The sequence below is a fragment of the Saccopteryx leptura genome, chromosome 4 (assembly GCF_036850995.1).
Source record: "Saccopteryx leptura isolate mSacLep1 chromosome 4, mSacLep1_pri_phased_curated, whole genome shotgun sequence".
NCBI classification, from domain to species: Eukaryota; Metazoa; Chordata; class Mammalia; order Chiroptera; family Emballonuridae; genus Saccopteryx; species Saccopteryx leptura.
In genome coordinates, this window is record NC_089506.1 from 13283892 (window position 1) to 13304898 (window position 21007).

The 21007-nt window shown below is 45.8% G+C and overlaps 1 protein-coding gene across 4 annotated transcripts in view; it reads right to left on the reverse strand.

The window, feature by feature from the left end:
• ACSL1 (acyl-CoA synthetase long chain family member 1) overlaps positions 1 to 21007 on the reverse strand; it is a 75556-nt gene that overhangs the window by 2109 nt on the left and 52440 nt on the right. For 2 of the 4 annotated variants that reach the window (XM_066380164.1, XM_066380165.1), the window contains exons 8-20: positions 18083 to 18115; positions 17838 to 17889; positions 16351 to 16424; positions 13400 to 13477; positions 11185 to 11319; positions 8888 to 9022; positions 8145 to 8240; positions 7427 to 7499; positions 5445 to 5533; positions 4048 to 4164; positions 2014 to 2157; positions 456 to 557; positions 279 to 350 (exon numbers count right to left, since the gene is read on the reverse strand). In XM_066380164.1, coding sequence (XP_066236261.1) covers positions 279 to 350; positions 456 to 557; positions 2014 to 2157; positions 4048 to 4164; positions 5445 to 5533; positions 7427 to 7499; positions 8145 to 8240; positions 8888 to 9022; positions 11185 to 11319; positions 13400 to 13477; positions 16351 to 16424; positions 17838 to 17889; positions 18083 to 18115 — 1200 coding nt within the window. Of the gene's footprint in view, positions 1 to 278; positions 351 to 455; positions 558 to 2013; positions 2158 to 4047; positions 4165 to 5444; positions 5534 to 7426; positions 7500 to 8144; positions 8241 to 8887; positions 9023 to 11184; positions 11320 to 13258; positions 13337 to 13399; positions 13478 to 16350; positions 16425 to 17837; positions 17890 to 18082; positions 18116 to 21007 lie in introns of all 4 variants that reach the window. The other 2 variants (XM_066380166.1, XM_066380163.1) reach the window with 2 other exon arrangements.

Genomic DNA, 21007 nt, shown 5'->3' on the forward strand with positions numbered 1-21007 from the left:
TGCTGGGTGGGAACTAACCCCTACCCCCTGGCCCAGCTGCACCTTCTCAACAAGGGCAGGTGCCTAGTCTCAGAATAGAATTCAGGACTGTACTCTGACCTCCAGGAAAAGAGAATTCACACGCTTGGTTAAAGAAATCTCTCCCCCTGCCAACCATTCGTTCCTCACAGATTTCTTTAGGTCATCTCATCTTCTTCTGTAACACATTCATAAAAATATCTTAAAGTCTAAACTATTTTTTTTTAACAAGAATTCACGCACTTTCATGAAAGTCTTACCTGTTCAAATGTTTTTAAGCCAGACTCCTTCCCAAGTCTCAACATGTCTTCTAGAATAGCTTTCTTCACATCCTAATAAGGCAAGAGAAATAAGGTGCTTCCTGTGTTCGAGGTCCCTGCACTTGACACCGAATGCAGTGAAGACACAGAGGTAGACCGTGTGCCTCAGAGCCTTACCTTGTTTTTGCACAGTTCTTCAAAGGACCCGTTCCATCCTCTCTTTTGGGCCCAGCGACCTAATGTCTCTACATCGGGTACCACAACTGCTACGAGAAATGCCTTTAAAACAGACAAGTGAGTTATTACAGGGCTTGATCCAGATGTTCTAGAACAGTGGCCATGGATTATTCTGTACCACAGATCCCCTGGGAGAAACTGATGAAAGTTACAGACCCTCTCTTCAGAACATAGCACCTCCCAGCCCGGGAGTCCACGGAGCCCAGGTTAAGAGCTCTGGGCTCTGAAATAGAGACAGCATCAGGAATTTCATAATGATTGTTTGAAGAGAACCACTGGGAATTGAAATCTAACAAAACCCTAACTTCTATTTATTTTTGTGCGTAATTAAAAAAATAAAACAGGGTCAAATAAGCCAATAAGTTGGTAGATAACAGATAAATAAATAATAAATAAATAACAATCAAAGGCATGGTAAAATTCTAAGCACACTCTTATAAGAAAACAGTCTTCTAAAGATTTATAAAACGATTAACCTTCAGGAAATCAGGTCCCACTCTTTTTCCCTTGTCACTATCTGTCTAATATTTTGGTTAACAGATATTTTGCTACAATACTGACCTTGGTTTTCAACTTTAAGTATATGTTGGGCTCACAATCCCCATTTGTTCAAAGATGATTTAGGAGGCATATTATAAATAAGTTGGGTTTGATATGTCTGAAAATTCCAAACTCTCTGGCTGACCAGTGGTGGTGCAGTGGGTAGAGTATCGACCTAGAAGGCTGAGGTTCCTGGTTCAAAACCCCGAGGCCCTCTGCTTGAGCACAGGGTCGCTGGTTTGAGCCCAAGGTTGCTGGCTTGAGCAAGGGGTCACTGGCTTGGCTTGCACCCCCCAAGTCAAGGCACATATGAGAAACAATCAATGAGCATCTAAAGTGATGCAACTACGAGTTGATGCTTCTCATCTCTCTCCCTTCCTGTCTCTCTCTCTCTCAAAAAAAACAAACAAAACAAACCCAGAAAAAGTAAAATTCTAAACTTTCTTATAATCCATACATTATCATACTATTTTCTCTCATAATTAATTAGAAGCATATTTTTACTCACTCCCTCCTGACTTTTATGTAGCCTACCTGGGTATACCAGAGTACTCCGGGTAAAACAGAAATGTGGAAAATTAAAGCGAACCACCTCTTCTGAATAAGAAACACCCACAGGAAAAACCAGCAGTGCACCCTTACGGCCGCCGGCCGGCAGACGAGGGAGCCAGTGCCCCCTCGCACACCTGCTTGGGGGCCAGGCCCAGCCCCCCCTCGCACACCTGCCTGGGGGCCAGGCCCAGCCCCCCTCGCACACCTGCCTGGGGGCCAGGCCCAGCCCCCCTCGCACACCTGCCTGGGGGCCAGGCCCAGCCCCCCTCGCACACCTGCCTGGGGGCCAGGCCCAGCCCCCCTCGCACACCTGCCTGGGGCCAGGCCCAGCCCCCCTCGCACACCTGCTTGGGGGCCAGGCCCGTGCCAGGCGGCTCTGCAGTGCTCGCTGCGCAGGAGCACCTACCTGCAAGCTCTCTCCGTGGACAAACACCTGAGCGACGGGCTCGCTTCGCATGTAGATGTTTTCGATCTTTTCAGGCGCTATGTATTCTCCTTGGGCCAGTTTAAATATGTGCTTTTTCCTGTCGATAATCTTCAAGGTGCCATTCTGTTTGTCGGAGAGGAGGGGGCAGTGAGTGGCCCATGGCTGGTGTCCATCCAGGACCAATCGCACACTGCCCGGGGCATTGTACATGCACCATCCTTTGATCTCACATCTGGCAGAGTCAGTCATTGTTCCATTTCCCAGAGCGGGAAACTAAGGCTTACAGAGAGTAAGTGACTCTCCCAAGGCCACGGAGCTGAGCAGGGAGGCAGAGCAGGGGCTGGGCCGCCCTCAGTCCGCCTCGCCCCTCGCCGGGCAGTGGGCACCGCCTGTTCAGTGTGGCAGGCTTCACGCAGCCTCCTCCCTGACTCGGGGACGCATGTCTGCCTCTGAGCTGAGCTATGTTCCTTGAGGGACCCAGCTGGCCGCCCACAGTGCTCGGCCCAGAGCAAGGACTCAGCAGACGTTTGCCACACAAAGGCTGCGGTTCTGTTTCCTTAGCCCTGTTTCAGGGCGGGGCAGGGATGGTGCTCCTGGCCCTTTGGGAAGAGTCGGCCACTGCCCACATAGTGGCTGTGGGGACACTAGACTCTCTGGGCCAGACCAGCCACATGCCGGCAGCACCCCCACCCCCAACCCCCGTCACTGTCATGCTCCTAAATGTCATCTGCTGGAAACTCCCGAGGCCGTTCCATTCTCCTCAGGAGCAGACTGTGCTCGCCGAGCCAGCGGCACAGTGAGAGTGGACACACACTCCCTCCTGAACCCGGGAGGAGGGACTTACTTATTTCTAAATAGCTTGGCTATTCTGAAATCTAAATTAATTAGAGAGGTGTTTTCCAATCAATAAAAATTTCACAGTATTAAGCACCTTAAATCTATAAGGATCAAACAATACACAATAGTAAAAATTACACTAGCCATTTTAGTGCTTGCAATTAAACCCAGTAACAATTTTAAAAAGCAGTGGCTGTTACCACAGCGAGCAGAACTGGCCCAGTTTTCTGGAGAGTGCTTCTCACCTATGCCTCCCGCTGCCAGGATGGCTTCTGGGATTTCTCTGTGGTAAATGGATCTGAGACTAAACTGAAGGCAATTGGTCTAATCTGTGAAACATCTGTCCTATTTTTTTCTTTTTCTTTTTTTTGTATTTTTCTGAAGCTGGAAACGGGGAGAGACAGTCAGACAGACTCCCGCATGCGCCCAACTGGGATCCACCCGGCATGCCCACCAGGGTGACGCTCTGCCCACCAGGGGGCGATGCTCTGCCCCTCTGGGGCGTTGCTCTGCCGCAACCAGAGCCACTCTAGCGCCTGGGGCAGAGGCCAAGGAGCCATCCCCAGCGCCCGGGCCATCTTTGCTCCAATGGAGCCTCGCTGCGGGAGGGGAAGAGAGAGACAGAGAGGAAGGAGAGGGGGAGGGGTGGAGAAGCAAATGGGCGCTTCTCCTATGTGCCCTGGCCGGGAATCGAACCCAGGTCCCCCGTATGCCAGGCCGACGCTCTACCGCTGAGCCAACCGGCCAGGGCACATCTGTCCTATTTTTAATCAAATGACAAACGTAAGAAGCTGTTCAGACTGCTGCCTTCTCGCGTTCCTGGGAGTCTCCCATGACGGCATCCACCCCGCTGAGGCCTCAACATCAGGGCACAGCATCGACAGGTAACGAGCCACCACCGCCTCTCTGGATGCCACCCAGGAAGCAGTGACCAGAACTACATCAAACTGGAAACAAGCATATCTGTCGTGGTTAACGTAACAATCCTGCTCACACGTGCTGAGAGCACAGCCCTGCTCCCTGCAGGAAATGGAAGCGTCTGCACCGAGCCACTGACAGGGACAAGGGGAAGACAAAAGCCAGGTGGCACTGCCACGTGGCAGACATTCGGCAAGGGGACGATTTCTCCCCTACAGTGGAGTAGAGGTATTTGTGAGCCGGGAGGTGACCACTTACTGGTAACCATTTTCCAACGTCCCCGGTGTGTAACCAGCCGTCTTTGTCCAGAGCTTCCGCTGTTTTTGCAGGGTCCTTCAGGTAGCCTTTGAATACATTTGGCCCCTTCACACAGATCTGAAGGGAAAAGGCCAGGGGTCAGGGGTCGGGGTTGGGGTGGAAATGGTAGGGGGGGGGGTCAAAAGGCACAAGCTTCTATTTATAAGATGGACAAGTATGTGCTGGGGATGAAACGTCCAGCATGCAGACTGGAGTTAACAGCAGTACCTTTGAAAATTGTTCAGAGACTCTAACAGTTCTCATTCCGAGGAGGAAAAGAGAAAACAAATGTATATATTTGTATCTACATGAGGTGATGGATGTTAACTAAATTTGCTCTGGTCATCACTTTGCAGTACACGTGAGTCAAGTCATGATGCTGTACACCAGTGGTCCCCAACCTTTTTTGGGCCACGGACCGGTTTAATGTCAGAAAATATTTTCATGGACCGGCCTTTAGGGTGGGACGGATAAATGTATCACGTGACCGAGACAAGCATCAAGAGTGAGTCTTAGATGGATGTAACAGAGGGAATATGGTCATTTTTTAAAAATAAAACATCGTTCAGACTTAAATATAAATAAAACAGAAATAATGTAAGTTATTTATTCTTTCTCTGCAGACCAGTACCCGTCCGCGGCCCGGAGGTTGGGGACCACTGCTGTACACCGTAAACTTACACTGTGCCGTGTGTCAACTGTACCGCAGTAAAACTAGGGGACAGATGACCTGTTCACAGCATTGCCTGGGGCTCTTCCAGGGAACACTGGTGTGTGTGCGCACACTTGTGCGTGTGTGCCAACCTTTAGCAAGAACCCCCGGATTCCATCGCCTGGAGGGAGCTACCAGAGCCCCACCGGGGTCACCGTGGCACCCGGTGCCCCTACTTCCCTTTCTTAATAACCTCAGCTGCAGTCAAGTCTAGGGCCACTGCTTGCTCTTGGTTCCGGGTTAAAGCTGCTGGACAGCCCCCCAGGGGACGAACTCCCTCTGAAGTAATTAGTTTTCCTCCCCTAGCTGAGCTCACTAATGGGCAGGCATCCGGGGCAATCAGCAGGAGGGAGCTGTGCCCCAAGATCCTGCCATTGGAGCCTTTGCTGCTCTTGGGCCCAGGTCTCCGCCATGACCGGCAGAAAAAGGTAGGCGTTAGTGGCCGCTCCCACACGCCCCCTGGCGGTAAACAAAGTGCATTTTCAAAAAGGGGCCTGTCTGACTCTGGGATCAGCAATAAAATCAAGCTTGTTGGCTCAAAGTGCTGGCTCAAAGCCTCTACGTGACATTGGGCTCGGACCCGGTCCTGCCCGTTGTGGCCGCTGCAGGGGCAGTGATGGTGCACGACGGAGGGGACCTCACTCACCTCACCCTCGCCCTTGGCAGCCAGGTAGTTCATTTCTTCCACATCAACGAGTTTTATCATATTGCAAGGCATTGGGGCCCCAACGTGGCCTGTGTATGGAATAGAGGAGGGTTATTCCAGATGGGACTATACTATCCTTAGGCCAAATTATTATTATTTTTTTTATTTTATTTTTTTTATAACAAGCCTGCTTATAATAAGAGCAGCTGGCATACACTTCTGGTTTCTGCAACTAGAGCCAGTTTCCCCTGGAAAATTAATTTAGGAAGTTTATTCCTAGAATAAAAACAAAAATATTCAAAAGTCTCCCAGGGACCTTTCCCAAGTTTGATGCTCTAAATTATTTTTCAAAGTATAAATAACTTGGCTGCTGACTTGAAGGGTTTCCACAAACACCTGCAAGCTTTCTACACGTTTCCCGGGATCTCCTGGCCTCACGGCCCCTGCCTGCCCTGGGTCCTTGGCCCCTCTCCTGGTACGGATGTCTGAGCCCTGTTCTCCGTGAGACTGCAGAACCCTGACCGTTCACTCAATCCTACCGGCTCTGCACACCACAGCCTTGATTTCCTGAGTGTGCATAACCACGCTCTACGTTTAAGTTTATGATGACAGGGTGATGCTTCTTTTGATAGCTCACTTAACTCTCTTGCCAAAGGGTGTGAGAATTGGGCCCTTTCCCCAAAACAAAAGCAAAAAACCCCCAGACATTACGGTATTCCCCCATGTATAAGACGCACCCTTTCCCAAAAAATTTGGGATCTAAAAACTGGGTGCATCCTACACAGTGGTTTAGATTTTTTTACTTGCACTTCCTGCTTTTTACTGCTTATTTTGAGCTCATTGTTGAAGACAGTGATTCATCATCAGACATAGACAAAGACAAGCTAATGGATGGGAGTTTTGACAGTGATGAGAAGTTTTATGAATTTTATGATGAATAAAACTTGAGTTCAATAACTTTATGTAAATCATTTAAAAAAAATTTGGGCCCCCAAATTAAGGTGCATCTTCTACATGGGGGCATCTTACACATGGGGAAATACAGTAGATACGTTGCAAAAGCATCGCAAATAATTCTTCCTGAATTTTAATCATTTCAGCTTAAAGAGACGCCTATTCCGAAGTCTTTAGCTGGTAAGGGGCCAGGTGTTAAACACAAAACACCACGAAAAAAGTACCGAGACTGTTAGGGCCGATCCCAGCAGCATTTATGCTGCTACTGGATCATGTTGGATACTCAGGTCTACGGCACCACGTGGTGCTCATGTTTATTATACGCCAAACAAGCCAGGGAGTTGCCGGCTCGAGGTGTGGTGGAGGGAAAGCACCGAAGTTCTGCATTCAGACCTGGGCTGGAACCTGGCTCCAAAGCACAGCACTGTGTCAGTTCTCCTGCGTTGTCTACACGCTTCTTAAGCCCCTGTCAATCCCTTCCTCTCAGAGCCGGCAGGACTCATCGCGCGGCTGTCATCGTGATGAAATGCACGTAATGTACGGCTTACGCACCTAACAAAGAGCCTCATCCATCCATGTCAGGTGCTCAGTCAATTAATTTTGTGTTTGTCTGCACTCTGTTCTTTTAGGAAAAAATCCTGCATTTATTTCTCTCTGTAGTCTCAACACCCAGCACGGCACCCAGTGGAAATTTAATTAAGATTTATCAGCAAATCATTAGACCCTAATCAATTACTAGAGAGCTCTGTTGGGCCAAAGCTTCCGACCCTTGTATAAAGGCGCGGTCTCCTGCAGCGCCACCTGCAGGCCCGGGGAAGCCTCCACGGCACCCAGCGCTACAGGCAGTGAGCGCCTCACAACCACACCCCACCCGCCGCTGTTTCAGCACACTCCCTGGTGGACAAGGCTGCGTCCCCGGAGGCCACTCATCTCAGACAGGGCACTTGTTAATGAACCAACTAAGGATGAACTCAATTCCTACGTGAATAACGGAGGTCAGCAAGGACTGTCCTGCCGATCAACTGTACCTGCTGTCCAGTCTCCGGGCATGGTCAGGCAGCAGCCGGCTGTGCACTCCGTCTGTCCATAACCCTCATAGAACTGGGTCACCAACAGATGAAACGTTATTAGAAAGGGGTATTGTTGCTGGAAGTGTACAAGTAGTTAAGTTCCTCTAATTCCTGAGTAATGGCCAACTGTGGTGAAACCCCTTTCCAAATTTTCTGATTGGAAAGTTCATTCAACACTACAACACGCCTTATTATAGCACCCAACATCAGCACCCTCACACCAGATCCGGCCCCACGCGGGTCCATCTTTCACTTAGCGCCCTGCGGACAGGCAAGGGCGGACCCGGCCTGGAGGACGTCCAGGAGGCACTGCTGGCTCCACCCCCACCTGTCCATGTGTCAGCTGGCCTCTGCTGGTCCCTGCCTCTCTAAGACAGGCTCTCTGCACAGTGTGTAGGTCGGCCATCACTTACAACCCACCCCATACCCTCGTGCCAGACTCTAAAGGCATGACATGTGTCTTTCTAGAGGACACGACACAGTGGTGGACACAGACACTTCTTCCCCTGCCATGGGCCAAAGACATGGATACATCTCTCTCTAAGCAACCAAGGTATAATGTGACCTTCTAAATACAAGTGAGACCCACAAAGGGAGAATAAGAGCCCTAGGGAAGGGAAAGGGAGCCCTGGGCCTGCTGAGGTCCGAGACAACTGAGCGCAGCGGGGCAGCTCACCTGGCAGCCGAGGGCGGCCCGTAGGAAGGTCAGCACAGTGGCCGACACTGGCGCCGCGCCTGTGATCATCAGCCTGACCTTCCCTCCCAGGTTCGACTGAGAGGACAGGGAAGGAGAGAAAGGGGGTTAGTTAAACGGCTGGAAGTCAGTGGGTTCCTCAAAGACATCCTCCTGCACCCCATTCCCTATGCCCTCAGCCCCTCCTCTGCGGGCCACACCGGACTCGGACTCGCCAGGGCCCGAGACCTCCCAGGCATGGGGGGGACCCGGCTGGTGGTGTTTCCCCTGAGGCTGCCCCGCCCGCTCCGCCCTGGTATGGAAATCAGCCCGCACCTGCATGTGCTGCTCTCCTCAGGAACTAGAACAGGAGTGGGGTGGACTTGTGGCAGCTGCCACGCTTTTGGCATGTTTTAGACATAATATTATTCTTTATCACTCATGCATAAAGCATTAATACCCTGAGAGTGATGTTCTTGTTTCAGAAAAGTAAAATGGAGAATAAGCAAGGCTATGATATCCTGATTCCTCTTCTGCCCTCGATAGCTACAATAGTGTTCAGGTTTATCTTGGATCCTGAGGCTTATGTAAATGGCTTAGTCCTTAATTTTTAGAAAAGTGCCAGAATGAATAAAAATGTGTCCTTCTTTCTCTCACCTTCATACCTCTCTTTTAAAAAGAGCCCTCAGAGAAAACTGAAACTGAAGTTAGTTTATATGACAAATAATAGTGAGTCTATCTGTTACCTGTATTTTGCGGAAGATTAGTTTATCCCACACGCTGTTGTTTCTAATGATGCCGCTGCGAAGTTCTGCTTCTTTCCTCTTGGAGGCAAAGTCCAGTAGCCATCGCTTCAGTGTGCTGTTCGCCTGTGCAAATATCTAATGAGTCAAGAAAAAGAAGGTCGCACAATTACTAGAATGGCTAGGATCAGATAATAAGCGTTGGTGAAGATGTGGAGAAGTTGGAACCCTCATGCTGTGCTGGTAGAAACGTAATAGTGTACATCTTTAGAAAATAGACTGAGGCCATGGCCAGTGGCTTAGTGGACAGAGCACTGGCCTGGTATATGGATGTCCCAGGTTCGATTCTGGTCAGGGCACGCCATCTGCTTCTCTCCACCCCCTTCTCTCTCTTTTTCCTTCCCACAGCCAGTGGCTCAAATGGTTTGAGCATTGGCCCTGGGTGCTGAGGATAGCTCAGTTGGTTTGAGCATGTCAGCCTCAAGCACTAGAAATAGCTCAGTACTCGAGCATCAGCCCCAGATGGGGTTGCCGAGTGGATCCCAGTCTGCATGCATGAGGGAGTCTGTCTCACTATCTCCTCTCCTCTCATCTAAAAAAAAAAAAAGAAAGAAAGAAAGAAAGAAAGAAAGAAAAAGAAAACAGACTGGCAGTTCCTCAAACAATTACACACATTGTTACATGACCCAGCAATTCTGCTCCTAGGCATCCACCTAAGAGAAATAGAAACACATGTCCACACAGAAACCTGTACATAAACATTCATGGCAGCATTGTTCATAATAGTCAAAAAGTGAAAACAACTCAAATGCCCATCAGTGGAAGAATGGATGTGGAATGTGTTCTATCCACAGAGTGCAATGTTATTTGGATATAAAAAAAATGAAGTGTGGATACAGCTTACAAGGGGAGAACCTTGAAAACCTGTTAAGTGAAAGAAGCCAGTCACAAAAGAACACAGCTACATAGTCCCACTCAAATCAAAGTCCAGAACAGGCAAACCTATAGATTCAAAAACTAAATTAGTGTCTGCTTCGGGGTGAAGGTGGATGGAGGATGACAGTTAATGGGTAGGTACAGGAGTTCTTTCAGAGGTGACAAAAATGTTCTAAAATGGGATGTGGTGATGGTTATAGAACTCTGTGAATGTACTGAAAACCTTTGCATTGTACATTTTAAACGGGTAAATATATGGAATGTGAATTATATTTCCATTGAGCTGTTTTAAAAAGTTTTTTTTTCTAAAAGAATCACTGAAAAAAATGAGTAGATTCTCATAGATGACAGAAGCCATGCCCTGAAGGAAAGAGAATTCAAATTGTCCAGTCCCAACTCATTCTGGGCACGCCACCCACTTCTGTTGGCCTGGCTGTGTGGGTCACGTGAGAACAGCCTCCCAGAGGTGCTGGCCTTCTCAGTCCCTGGTCTGGCTTAGTCACTTCCCTCAGGGTGGCTAAGAAAGTTATATTTTCCGTGTGCATGGAGCTTCCAAACTATAAAACCATGTCATTGTTATTATTTTCATGGGATGCAACCAGCAACTTTATGAGAAGACAGCAGGGGGAGGAGGTAACAGTCCATTGTACAGATGAGAAAACAGATGCACAAAGAGTTCACTGTAAAAATAAAATGACCTCCTACCTCCCACCTATATTGTACCTTCAGGTTTGTAAGTGTGTTCACATGTGCCTTCCCTTATAATTCTTTTTTTTTTTTTTTTTTTGTATTTTTCTGAAGCTGGAAATGGGGAGAGACAGTCAGACAGACTCCCGCATGCGCCCAACCAGGATCCACCCGGCACGCCCACCAGGGGGCGACGCTCTGCCCACCAGGAGGCGATGCTCTGCCCTTCCGGGGGCGTTGCTCTGTCTCGACCAGAGCCACTCTAGCGCCTGGAGCAGAGGCCAAGGAGCCATCCCCAGCGCCCGGGCCATCTTTGCTCCAATGGAGCCTTGGCTGCGGGAGGGGAAGAGAGAGACAGAGAGGAAGGAGAGGGGGAGGGGTGGAGAAGCAGATGGGCGCTTCTCCTGTGTGCCCTGGCCGGGAATCGAACCCGGGACTTCTGCACGCCAGGCCGACGCTCTACCACTGAGCCAACCAGCCAGGGCCTTCCCTTATAATTCTTAAAACCGACTCTGCGAGGTGAATGTATTCTGGTTTTACATACGAGTAATCTAGTTCTGTGAGACTTAGAGGATCATCCAAAGTCACACAGAAGGTACCTGGCTGAGCCTGATTCAAACCCGAGTCTTGGACTTGAGGTCCAGGGCTCTGTCCTCCACTCTGTGCAGGGCACTTACTCTGTCAAACATCCGGTTCAGCAGCCTCGGAACCACGGGAAAGATGGTGGGTTGAAGCGTCTTGAGGTCGTCCATAAGCAGCCTGATATCTCCTTGGAAAAATCCTATTTTCGCTCCGTGACTCAGCATCACAAACTAGGGGGGAAACACATGGAACCAACATTGCAGCACTGCAGCGGGACACACACACACACACACACACGCGCGCGCGCGCGCGCTTGCTTCAGTTTAAGCATTTCAGAGCAGTTTCTAGAAATCTCCAAGCTCCTAAATGTAGGTGGCTTTTTAAAAGAGATGTTCTTTCATTCTTCGATGTTCCAATGTTCCAATCATTGTACCATCGGAAGTGTGGCATTTCTCCTGATCGTCCTGAAGGGGAGGGACCGAGCCAGGAACAGGGTATGTTGGTTTTGGTGAGGATCATACGGGTTCTGCTATGTTAGCTTCATGGTAAATAATGTTGACTGAATGACATAGCATTATATCATCCAAATATTTTTAGTCTTCCAGAAATTTTAGGTCTCATTTATTCTCAAAACAAAAAACTTAGCTACTAACCTATAATCCAAACTCTCATTTTATTTGAATTTAAAAATTTTGAAAAAGCCACTTATGTGTGGCAGTTGAGACCCTGGGACATCTAACACCAGTGCGGCTGGTCATTCAGCTGTAACCTATTGCATGGACCTTTCCCATTAGATGCAAGCTGTACTGGGAAGCTGTCTGCACTTGGCAAGTAGTCAGCCTCTTTTCAATTTTAAAAAGAAACTTTCAAAAGATGATGCAATAGAAATATAAATGGTCTCACGCTTGAAAGCAGAAACCACTAGAAAGACACAGAAGGGTTCAGTGTTAAAAAATTAAAGTTCAGAAGGCTTTGTCCAGTGTGGCCTGACTCCCAGGCACACTTCTAAAACTACCGCGAGGTTCATACGATCCATTATCAACTCATTTGACATCACTTGATGAACTCACGAGCTCTCCTGAGTTGTGCAGGAAGCAGAAGGAATGAACAAAAGATAGGATCCAACGATCCTTGGTCCTTAAGGGGTAAGTAAGTCCTACAGGGCAGCAGGCAGCCAATCAAAGGGTGGAACCTCTATTAATAAGGTGACCAATCGTCCTCCTTTAGGGAGGACAGTCTTTCTTTTGTGAGTTCCGTCCTCCCTCGAAAACGAGTGGCCTCCTACATGTCCTCCTTTTTGATATTGGAAGACTAATCTGTAAATGTCCGTATTCCATCGATGCAGAGTCGATCCATTGCGTGTGATGTGACGTATTTGTATCTAAATGAGTACCTTTTTCTTACAATTATTATTAAAAATTCATAGGCAGGTAAGCATAATTACAATATAAAGTATTACAAATGTTTTTATTATGCATTTATCATATTATAGTGTATTATTGTTGCAATGAATAAAATGTGTCTTTTATTATGATATTTTCTTCAATTTATTTTTGTCCTCCTTTTCATTGTAAAAAGTTGGTCAACTTACTATTAATCATCTCTCTGTTGCCAACCCCTCCAAGCACAGGGCGTGGCACATGGGCGGTGCTCAATGACCATTTGCTAAATGAATGAATGGTGCTTGCTTTTTCCTACACATATATAATACAGAATTGTCCGAGAAGGAAAAAAAAAGTGGTTCTTGGACAGATTTTAAACTAGTCACACAGCTGTGTACAGGGAGCCCAGGCAAAGGTCAGCTCAAGGTCATTCTGCTTTCTCAAAGTCACTTAGAATGTTGGCGAAAAAAATTAGTCTTAAGCCAGGTAATGCATTTACGAACAAGCACAGTAAAAAAACCAGAGACTCCTCATAGAGCAGAAGCCTCACTAGGCTGTATAGGATGGCCTTCACCAATTTTCTACCTTCACAGTTAATCTTGCTGGAATCATGTCCACATTCATATCCTTCAAGTCTGAGCTTCTAACTTTAAAATGAATGATTAGAGTTCAAGTATTCAGACCCGGGGGAAAAAAAATGTACCCTTTTAAATAATTCGCATGATTTCTAAAATGGGGCTCAGCCAAGAATTGAGTAAGGGGAGGGCAGTGTGCACATCAAACTTACCAGCAATGTATGCTCAAAAACGTGTGCAAGTGGTAAAAACGAAATGTGTGTGTCACTGGGGCTCAGGCAAAGTACCTTCTGTAAAACACAACAACTTAGAGCACAAACAGACAAGCACAGAAAACAAACCCGGTGCCTTACCTCGACAACTCTTTCAAACATATGGGCAAGAGGCAAGAAAGAGATCAGAGTATCATCCGGAGAGGGATTGACAGTGTTCTGCAGGCAAAGACAGCAGCAAGGCAGAGAAGCATTACGGTTCTGGTAGTCTTCCACTTTATTAGAGAGCACACGGTACCTCAACACTAAAGAAAGTGACTTTGGCTTACAACCTGCATTTATTTTGTCACCACAGAATGAAATGAAAAGCCATACTTTAATTACTTAAGTAGAGTAAAGGTCATTTCTAATGACAAAGTAAATCCATGTAGGACTTCAGTCAAAATAAAGGAAATTTTGCCCAAATTGGGGTATTAAGGGATCGTGTACTCTAATCATTTAGTATTTTATTTCAAAGTTATAGTACCTAGCTACCCAGCAAGCCCAATTCCACCTGAGGTAAGAAACATAAGATCCTGCTAAATGTCAAGACAGCATTTATTATTATTATTATTATTGATTTCAGCGAGAGAGAGACAGGAACACTGAGCTGCTCCTATATGTGCCCTGACCGGGGATCGAACCAGCAACCTCTGTGCCTTGGGATGACGCCCCAAACAACTGAGCTATCTGGCCAGGGCCAATGTAAGACAGCACTTTATGTGGCAGAAATATAAAAACCAGTCCAATCCAAGATAGAATGTTTTGGGAACAGGGGAGGAACGATAGGAGAAACGAGATTTCTGAGCTCCTTTGATCTGCAGTGTAAGTACATCTGGAGTATTTTAGTTTGAGCAAAATCTTTACCATAAAGACCTCCTTTACCCATGAAAAATGCCTTGATTTGTTTAATGCAAGCTCTGATCGGACACGAGAGTATCTGTTGTCTTAGAAAATGCTGACTACAATAGGTGTGCGTCTAGACTAAGTTTGGACATCTGGTTTCCAGTTCATGGCTCTGAATGGGCTTTACATATGGCCAGGCACAGCGAGGGTTTGCCGGGAGTGTTCACGGTACGAACACAAAGAGTTCTGGTCAAAACAGGGGCTACCGACAGCAGCGGCTTCACACCAGCTAACACATGAAGGCACTGTCGGGTGCCGAGGGGGTCGTACCCCGACTCTGAGCCCTGCCCACTCCCCAACGCAGGGCCATCCTTCAAAACAATGGGATAACGGGCGAACGCACCAGTTCTGAGCACACACAGGTGTGCCAGGAGCACGTGCTGCAGCCGGAACACGTCGTTGTCTTAGATTACTTTTATTCAGGTCTGACCTGCAGCCCAGCTGAAACTTCTCTGTGAGAAACTGCTACATAATGAGAAATCAGACTCAATAATATCTATAGTTTTCCACTTTCTGATTTAGTGCAACCAGGAATAAACATTAGCATGATCAGAAGTTTTGTAAAGTTGAAAATGTCCCTGATAATTAATATTTTAAACAAAATTCTGTAGTCATCTGCTTCAATGAGCCACTAATGCAGTTTGTTTTCTTTGAAGGACACTTTGAATTAAAATTTCATTTTGGTAAGGTAATAAATGTTGAATTCTGTTTACAAAGCATATACTGGCCCTGGCTGGTTGGCTCAGTGGATAGAGTGTCGGCTTGCCGTATGGATGTCCCAGGTTCGATTCCCAGTTAGGGCACACAGGAGAAGCGCCCATCTGCTTCCCTTCCCTACACCCTTCTCTCCCTCTTCCCCTCCTGCAGCCAGTGGCTATATTGGTTTGAGCATTGGCCTGGGGCCCTGAGGATAGCACGGTTGGTCCAAGCATCAGCCTCAGGTGCTGAGGATAGCTTGGTTGATTTGAGCATCAGCCCCAGATGGGGGCTATGGAGTGGATCCTGGTTGGGTACATGTGGGAGTCTATGTCCCCTCCTTTCACTTAAAAAAAAGCATATACTATGAAGATATTTGGGACCAAGAGAGTGTGAGTATAAGTAAAAGTGAGATCAACCTGCTGCAGCCACCAGAGATGCCCATTCTCCAAAACCAATTAAGCACAGGCTTCTGCCACAGACAGAACCCACCCAAGAGTGGGATAGAAAATTACATAACGTGTGCAGAGGGTCCAAGGGAAAGGCATTACACTGTTCAACAGTTACTTTCTAAAAGGCAAGTTGGAAATCGACCTTTGGTGTTCCGGACGGTATTGTGTCCTCTCTTCCCCCCAGTTCATAGCTAAAGCCCTAACCTCATGACCATCTCGGGTGACAGAGCCTCTGGGGAGGTAATCAAGGTAAATGAGGTCATAAGGGTGGGGTCCTGATCCAAACTCACTGGTGTCCTGGGAAGACGAGGAGACACCAGAGACCTCTCCCCCCCTCCCTGTGCGCAGAGGAAGGACATGGGAGGCACAGCGAGGAGGTAGCTGTCTACGAGCCAGGAGCAGAGCCCTCGCCAGAAACCTAATTTGCTGGCACCTGGATCATGGACTTCCAGTCCCAGAACTCTGAGAAAATAGATGTCTGTTGTTTCAGCCACAGCCTGTGCTTTTTGTTAGGTCAGCCGCGCAGACTACGGCGCTTGGACGGCAACTCAAGTTCGGGGCTTTAGTTCTCATAAAAGGGAAGTCAAACCGACCATGATAAGTAATAATAATTCAAAAGCCTTCAGCCGCGTTTAACATTTCATTGTCAACTTAAAGAAATTATTTTCCCCACCCTGGAATAGTCGGTAGAAGCACACGAGTCATTTCTTCTCTGTCCTTCTTGGAAACATTTACAAGGCAGTAGCCAAATAAAGTTTTACTATACAAAAGTTGTAATAAATTCTGTTAATTCCCTTAACGATAAAGGCAGGAGTTGGAGATTAAGTCACAATGAAAATCATGGGAGTAAACTGCCTTAAAGCTCAGGCTTCTCGTGGTTTCAGAGTTCCAGGTGCAGCACGGACTTGGCGTGGTGGGACTGTCTTCACCACTTTCGTTCCTGAGGCCTAATGCCAACCAATGAGTATGAAGAAAGATGGCAACATCCCAAAAGTTTACCTCCGTCACTTTCACAAAAGCTGAACAATCGCTCACTATATTTTGATGAGTGACCAATGCTCCTTTGGGGTTGCCTGAGGAACACAAAGGAGCAGAACAAAATTAGAGGTCAGAAACTCCACTCAAGAATGACAGGTACAGCCCTGGCAGGTTGGCTCAGTGGTAGAGCATTGGCCCAGCATGTGGAAGTCCTGGGTTCGATTCCCGGCCAGGGCACACAGGAGAAGCGCCCATCTGCTTCTCCACCCCTCCCCCTCTCCTTCCTCTCTGTCTCTCTCTTCTCCTCCCACAGCCAAGGCTCCATTGGAGCAAAGTTGGCCTAGGCACTGAGGACGGCTCCATAGCTTCCACCTCAGGTGCTAGAATGACTCTGCTTGCAATGGAGTAACGCCCCAGATGGGCAGAGCATCGCCCCCTCGCGGGCTTGCCCAGTGGATCCCGATCAGGTGCATGCAAGAGTCTGTCTCTGTGCCTCCCCGCTTCTCACTTCAGAAAAAAAAAAAAAAAAGGCAGTTACCAAGGAAGCCCAGAAACCCCCAGTCACTAGGGCCTCAAATGCCTCTAGGGTCCAGGAAAGCCAAATGTTGAGTGACATTCGGTTCCTGAGCAGTCTGCCATCATTCAGGTGAAACTTAGTATCTTAATCCTTATTAATAAGGGCAAGTTTTAGAAGGTATGTGGCTATAAGAGAAGAAAATCCAGAAGTTTTTTTTTGTATTTCTGTAAATCACTGATATAATTTGTCTCAGGAAGGAGTGTCACCTCCAATAAATGCTTGAGGAAATACAGTCATCCCTCACCATATTGTGGTTCACTGCGGTCTCACTGTATCATGGATTTTTAAACTGTATCTATCTAATTTTGTACTGTGGATTTTTCGCTATATTGTGAGATTTTGCAGTATATAGGTATTTTTATATATTTATTATTTTAATTATTTTTGCAATAAAATAAGCATTTTATAGCCTAAAAAATTGAAAACAATATAAAAATATTAAATAAAACAGATTAAAAGAATATTAAATTGAAATAAAATACTACTGGTGAGTACCCATATAGAATTTTATATGTTGTTAAAATTGTGTAGGTTTAAGAGTGTAGAAAGCATTTAAGAGCATATGAAGTGTTTATAAGAGTGTGAGAAAGGTTAATAACAGTGTGGGAAAGGTTTATAAGAGTGTGGGGAGGGTTTGTAAAGCCTTAAATACATATAAATAATAAAATAAATATAAGCTCGCTACTTCGCGGATTTTCTCCTATTGCAGAGGGTTCTAGAACCTAAACCTTGCAACAGACGAGGGACCACTGCATATGGCACTCTTAGATTCTGGGAATGTCTTACAGAGTGACGAGAAGACAGTGCCTGAACCTCTTCCTTCTCTTCTGCCTTCAGTCCAACTACAGTTCAAATGAAGTCACTCCAGAAAGGGGGCAGGGATTGCACACTTCCAGACGCCACTTAGGAGAGGCTCCATTGCAAAACGTACCTGTCGTTCCACTCGTGAAACAAATTACTGCAAGATCTTCAGGTGCTGGAGGCTAAAAAAAAGAAAAGAAAAGAAAAGAAAAGAAAAGAAAAGAAAAGAAAAGAAAAGAAAAAAGGTGGCATAAATTAGAATAGAAAACTATAAAACTAAGCCATAAGATGTCACCCAAGGTTTTTACTGGGAGTGAGATGAGCGGATATTGGAAAGGACACAGAGGGCCATGGCAGGGTCTGACAGCCTCTTACCTTGGGCTTCCTTCTGTTGGCTCTTCCAAGATCCTTAATTAGAAAAGAAAAGAAAAAACTTAAGTGGAAACATTTTCTAAATGTAAAGAGTAAGGTCACATCAAGTCACGTCAAGCTGACTTTACAGTGGAATTTGCTGACAGCTAGCTGCCTCAAAGACAGCACATATTTCTGATTAAATAAAATATGGCCACTTAGATGAACCTGCACCGAAAAACGTACCCATTGATCTAGGAAGCCATTTTCTAGTTGTCTTCTCTCTCATACAAGACTGTGCAAATGGCATCAGGGCTGGCCTTTGAAATAGGACTTATTCAAAAGACAGGAATCAAAGTCTTTTAGGACGGATTTCTTATCCCCACACCTACTTCCTATTCTGGCCTTTCACAAACCCAGCTCTTAACCCCCATCAAAGAGCTGCAGATGCTCAGAAACACCCCCAAAGCAGAGCACAGCCAGCTCTGGGGCACTCAGTTCTGCATAGCTAACATCTTCAATCTGGAGAGAAAATCGATCTCTGCCAGACTTAAATGCTAGCCACTTCAGAGGCTCGAATACCTGTACTTCCCACGTGGAGCAGAGAAAGGGTTTGGGGACCCCCGCGTATAAAATGGGCCAGGACGGAAGGTCTAAGGCCACCCGGAATGGATGTGGAGGTTGGATGTGATGGTTCATTTCGGAGGCCCAGCATTTCCCAACAGCTGGCTCCCGCTTCTCCCTACAGTGCACTCGGGTGTCGTTCAGTGGACCACGTGAAGGCAGTCTCTGTGGCAACTTTAATATCTTTTATTTTTTATGATTATTACTTTTTTGGTTAGGCTTATCACTCACCTTGTGGTTAACTACACACACAGTGATTTCCCTTGTGAGAGGAGACCAGAAAATTTCAGAATAACCCTGCTCCCATTTTCATGAGGCTACCCCCTGCAAAGCACCGCTTTTCCTGTATATACTGGCGAGCAGCTCAGACTTTTCTGTTAAAAGGCTCTGAAATGGGTCAGAATCTGGTATTAATTAACTTAAAAGCCGTGCTATGTTGTAGACCAGTGGTTCTCTACCAGGAATATCTGTTCATTTTTAAGATTATATTTATATTTATATTCTCTTCCTATGCAAATTGAACGGAGTAAGCATGTCTACAAGTAAATAAAAATTAGATGGGTGTGCTCAGGGCTCAGTGAGTTTCTGTCCAGCATATAGTTTTTAATCTTAATTCATTTTAAGTTATATACTTAACAGACCACTGACTAAAATCAGGTATACTAATGCCCAAATTGAAGTCAACTAAGAACTAAAGCAATGAGAATTCCCCCAGGTATTTTTCAAAATAATCTTTATCAATCTAAATTCCCACTCATCTATTCAAAACTCTTACATAACTTCATGAGGTCTCTAATTCTTCAAAAATTGATACTAAAATAAAGCAATAGTGATACACAATTCAGCTTTCAATTTATTGGGAACAAGATTACCCAAATTAGTGCACTATTTGTCAAGAAAATGTCAGTGCCTGAAACCTGTCTTATGTCATCATTTAGAAAAATGTACAGCAATCGTAAAAATAAAACAATTGCCATCTTTAGGTTCCAAATGTAAAAATAAAAAAGGAGAACCACAAACAGAAGAAACAATAAATCCTAGTCGACGATTAGCATGCTGCAGTATCTAAGGGTGATCAAATCTGCAAGCCACTGAAAACGTATTAAGTAAACGAAAGACTGATGACTGAAGAGGGACAGAGAGAGAGAGAGACTCATATATGATTAAACAAACACAATGTAATGTTAACTGCAGACTCTTGATGGGTACATGCAGTCTACTGTACTAGTCTATCAATTTGTGTTCATGTTTTAAATTTTTTATAATAAAATATTGGGAAAAAATACAAAGATTCCAAATACCAATGTTTCTATTTTTGACCCGTATAAACTTGATCACAAGATCAACCATAAAGCTAATTTAAAATAAGTTTGTATGGTGACAGAGGATTACTACAGTTAGTGGGGTGACCACATTATAAGGTATAAAAATATCCTGTCACTATATTGTACACCTGAAACTAACATAATATTGTAAATTATGTTTAAACTTTAAAGATTACAGAAGGTGTGGATTAGGATATCAAAATTTAGCATAGGGGCCTTGGTAGCTCCTGCTACCGCAATAATGCATTGTGCAGACCCAATTACTTGGAAATCAGATAATCCTGTATGGGTAGACCAATGGCCTCTTTCTCAGGAGAAACTTAGGGCAGCTGCTCAATTGGTACAAGAGCAGCTACAGCTTGGGCACATTGAACCATCTAATAGCCCATGGAATACACTTCCATATTTTGATCTTGTTGCCTCCTGGATTATCAAGGGGCATAGGTGACCCTTACAGCTTATAGGTTTTGAGCCTCAAAATTATTGTTGTTCCTTTTTTCAAAGGATCAACAACAATGGCTCTGGGAAACTTCCACTAAAGGGCAAATTGCTCTTGCAAATCAATGGACTTTATACTGAAACTGTCAACTTAAAATCAGCTCAAAGTCTAGAATTATATGCCATAATCATGGCTTTTCAGCATTTGCCATATTCCCCCTTTAATCTATATACAGACAGCAAATATTTACTTATGGTGTTTCCACTATAAAGACTGCTGTCTTAGGGACAAATGCTGATGAACTATTTCAGCAGTTCCTCCTTCTTCAAAGACTTGTATGTCAACATAGAGCTCCATGTTTCATAGGACATACTCGAGCTCACTCCATGCTCCCTGGAGCTTTAGCACAAGGGAATGCCCTTTTTTTCTTCTTTTCTTTTTTTCTTTTCTTTTTTTTATTATTTTTTATTTTTATTTATTTATTTATTTATTTTGTATTTTTCTGAAGTTGGAAATGGGGAGGCAGTCAGACAGACTCCCGCATGTGCCCGACCGGGATCC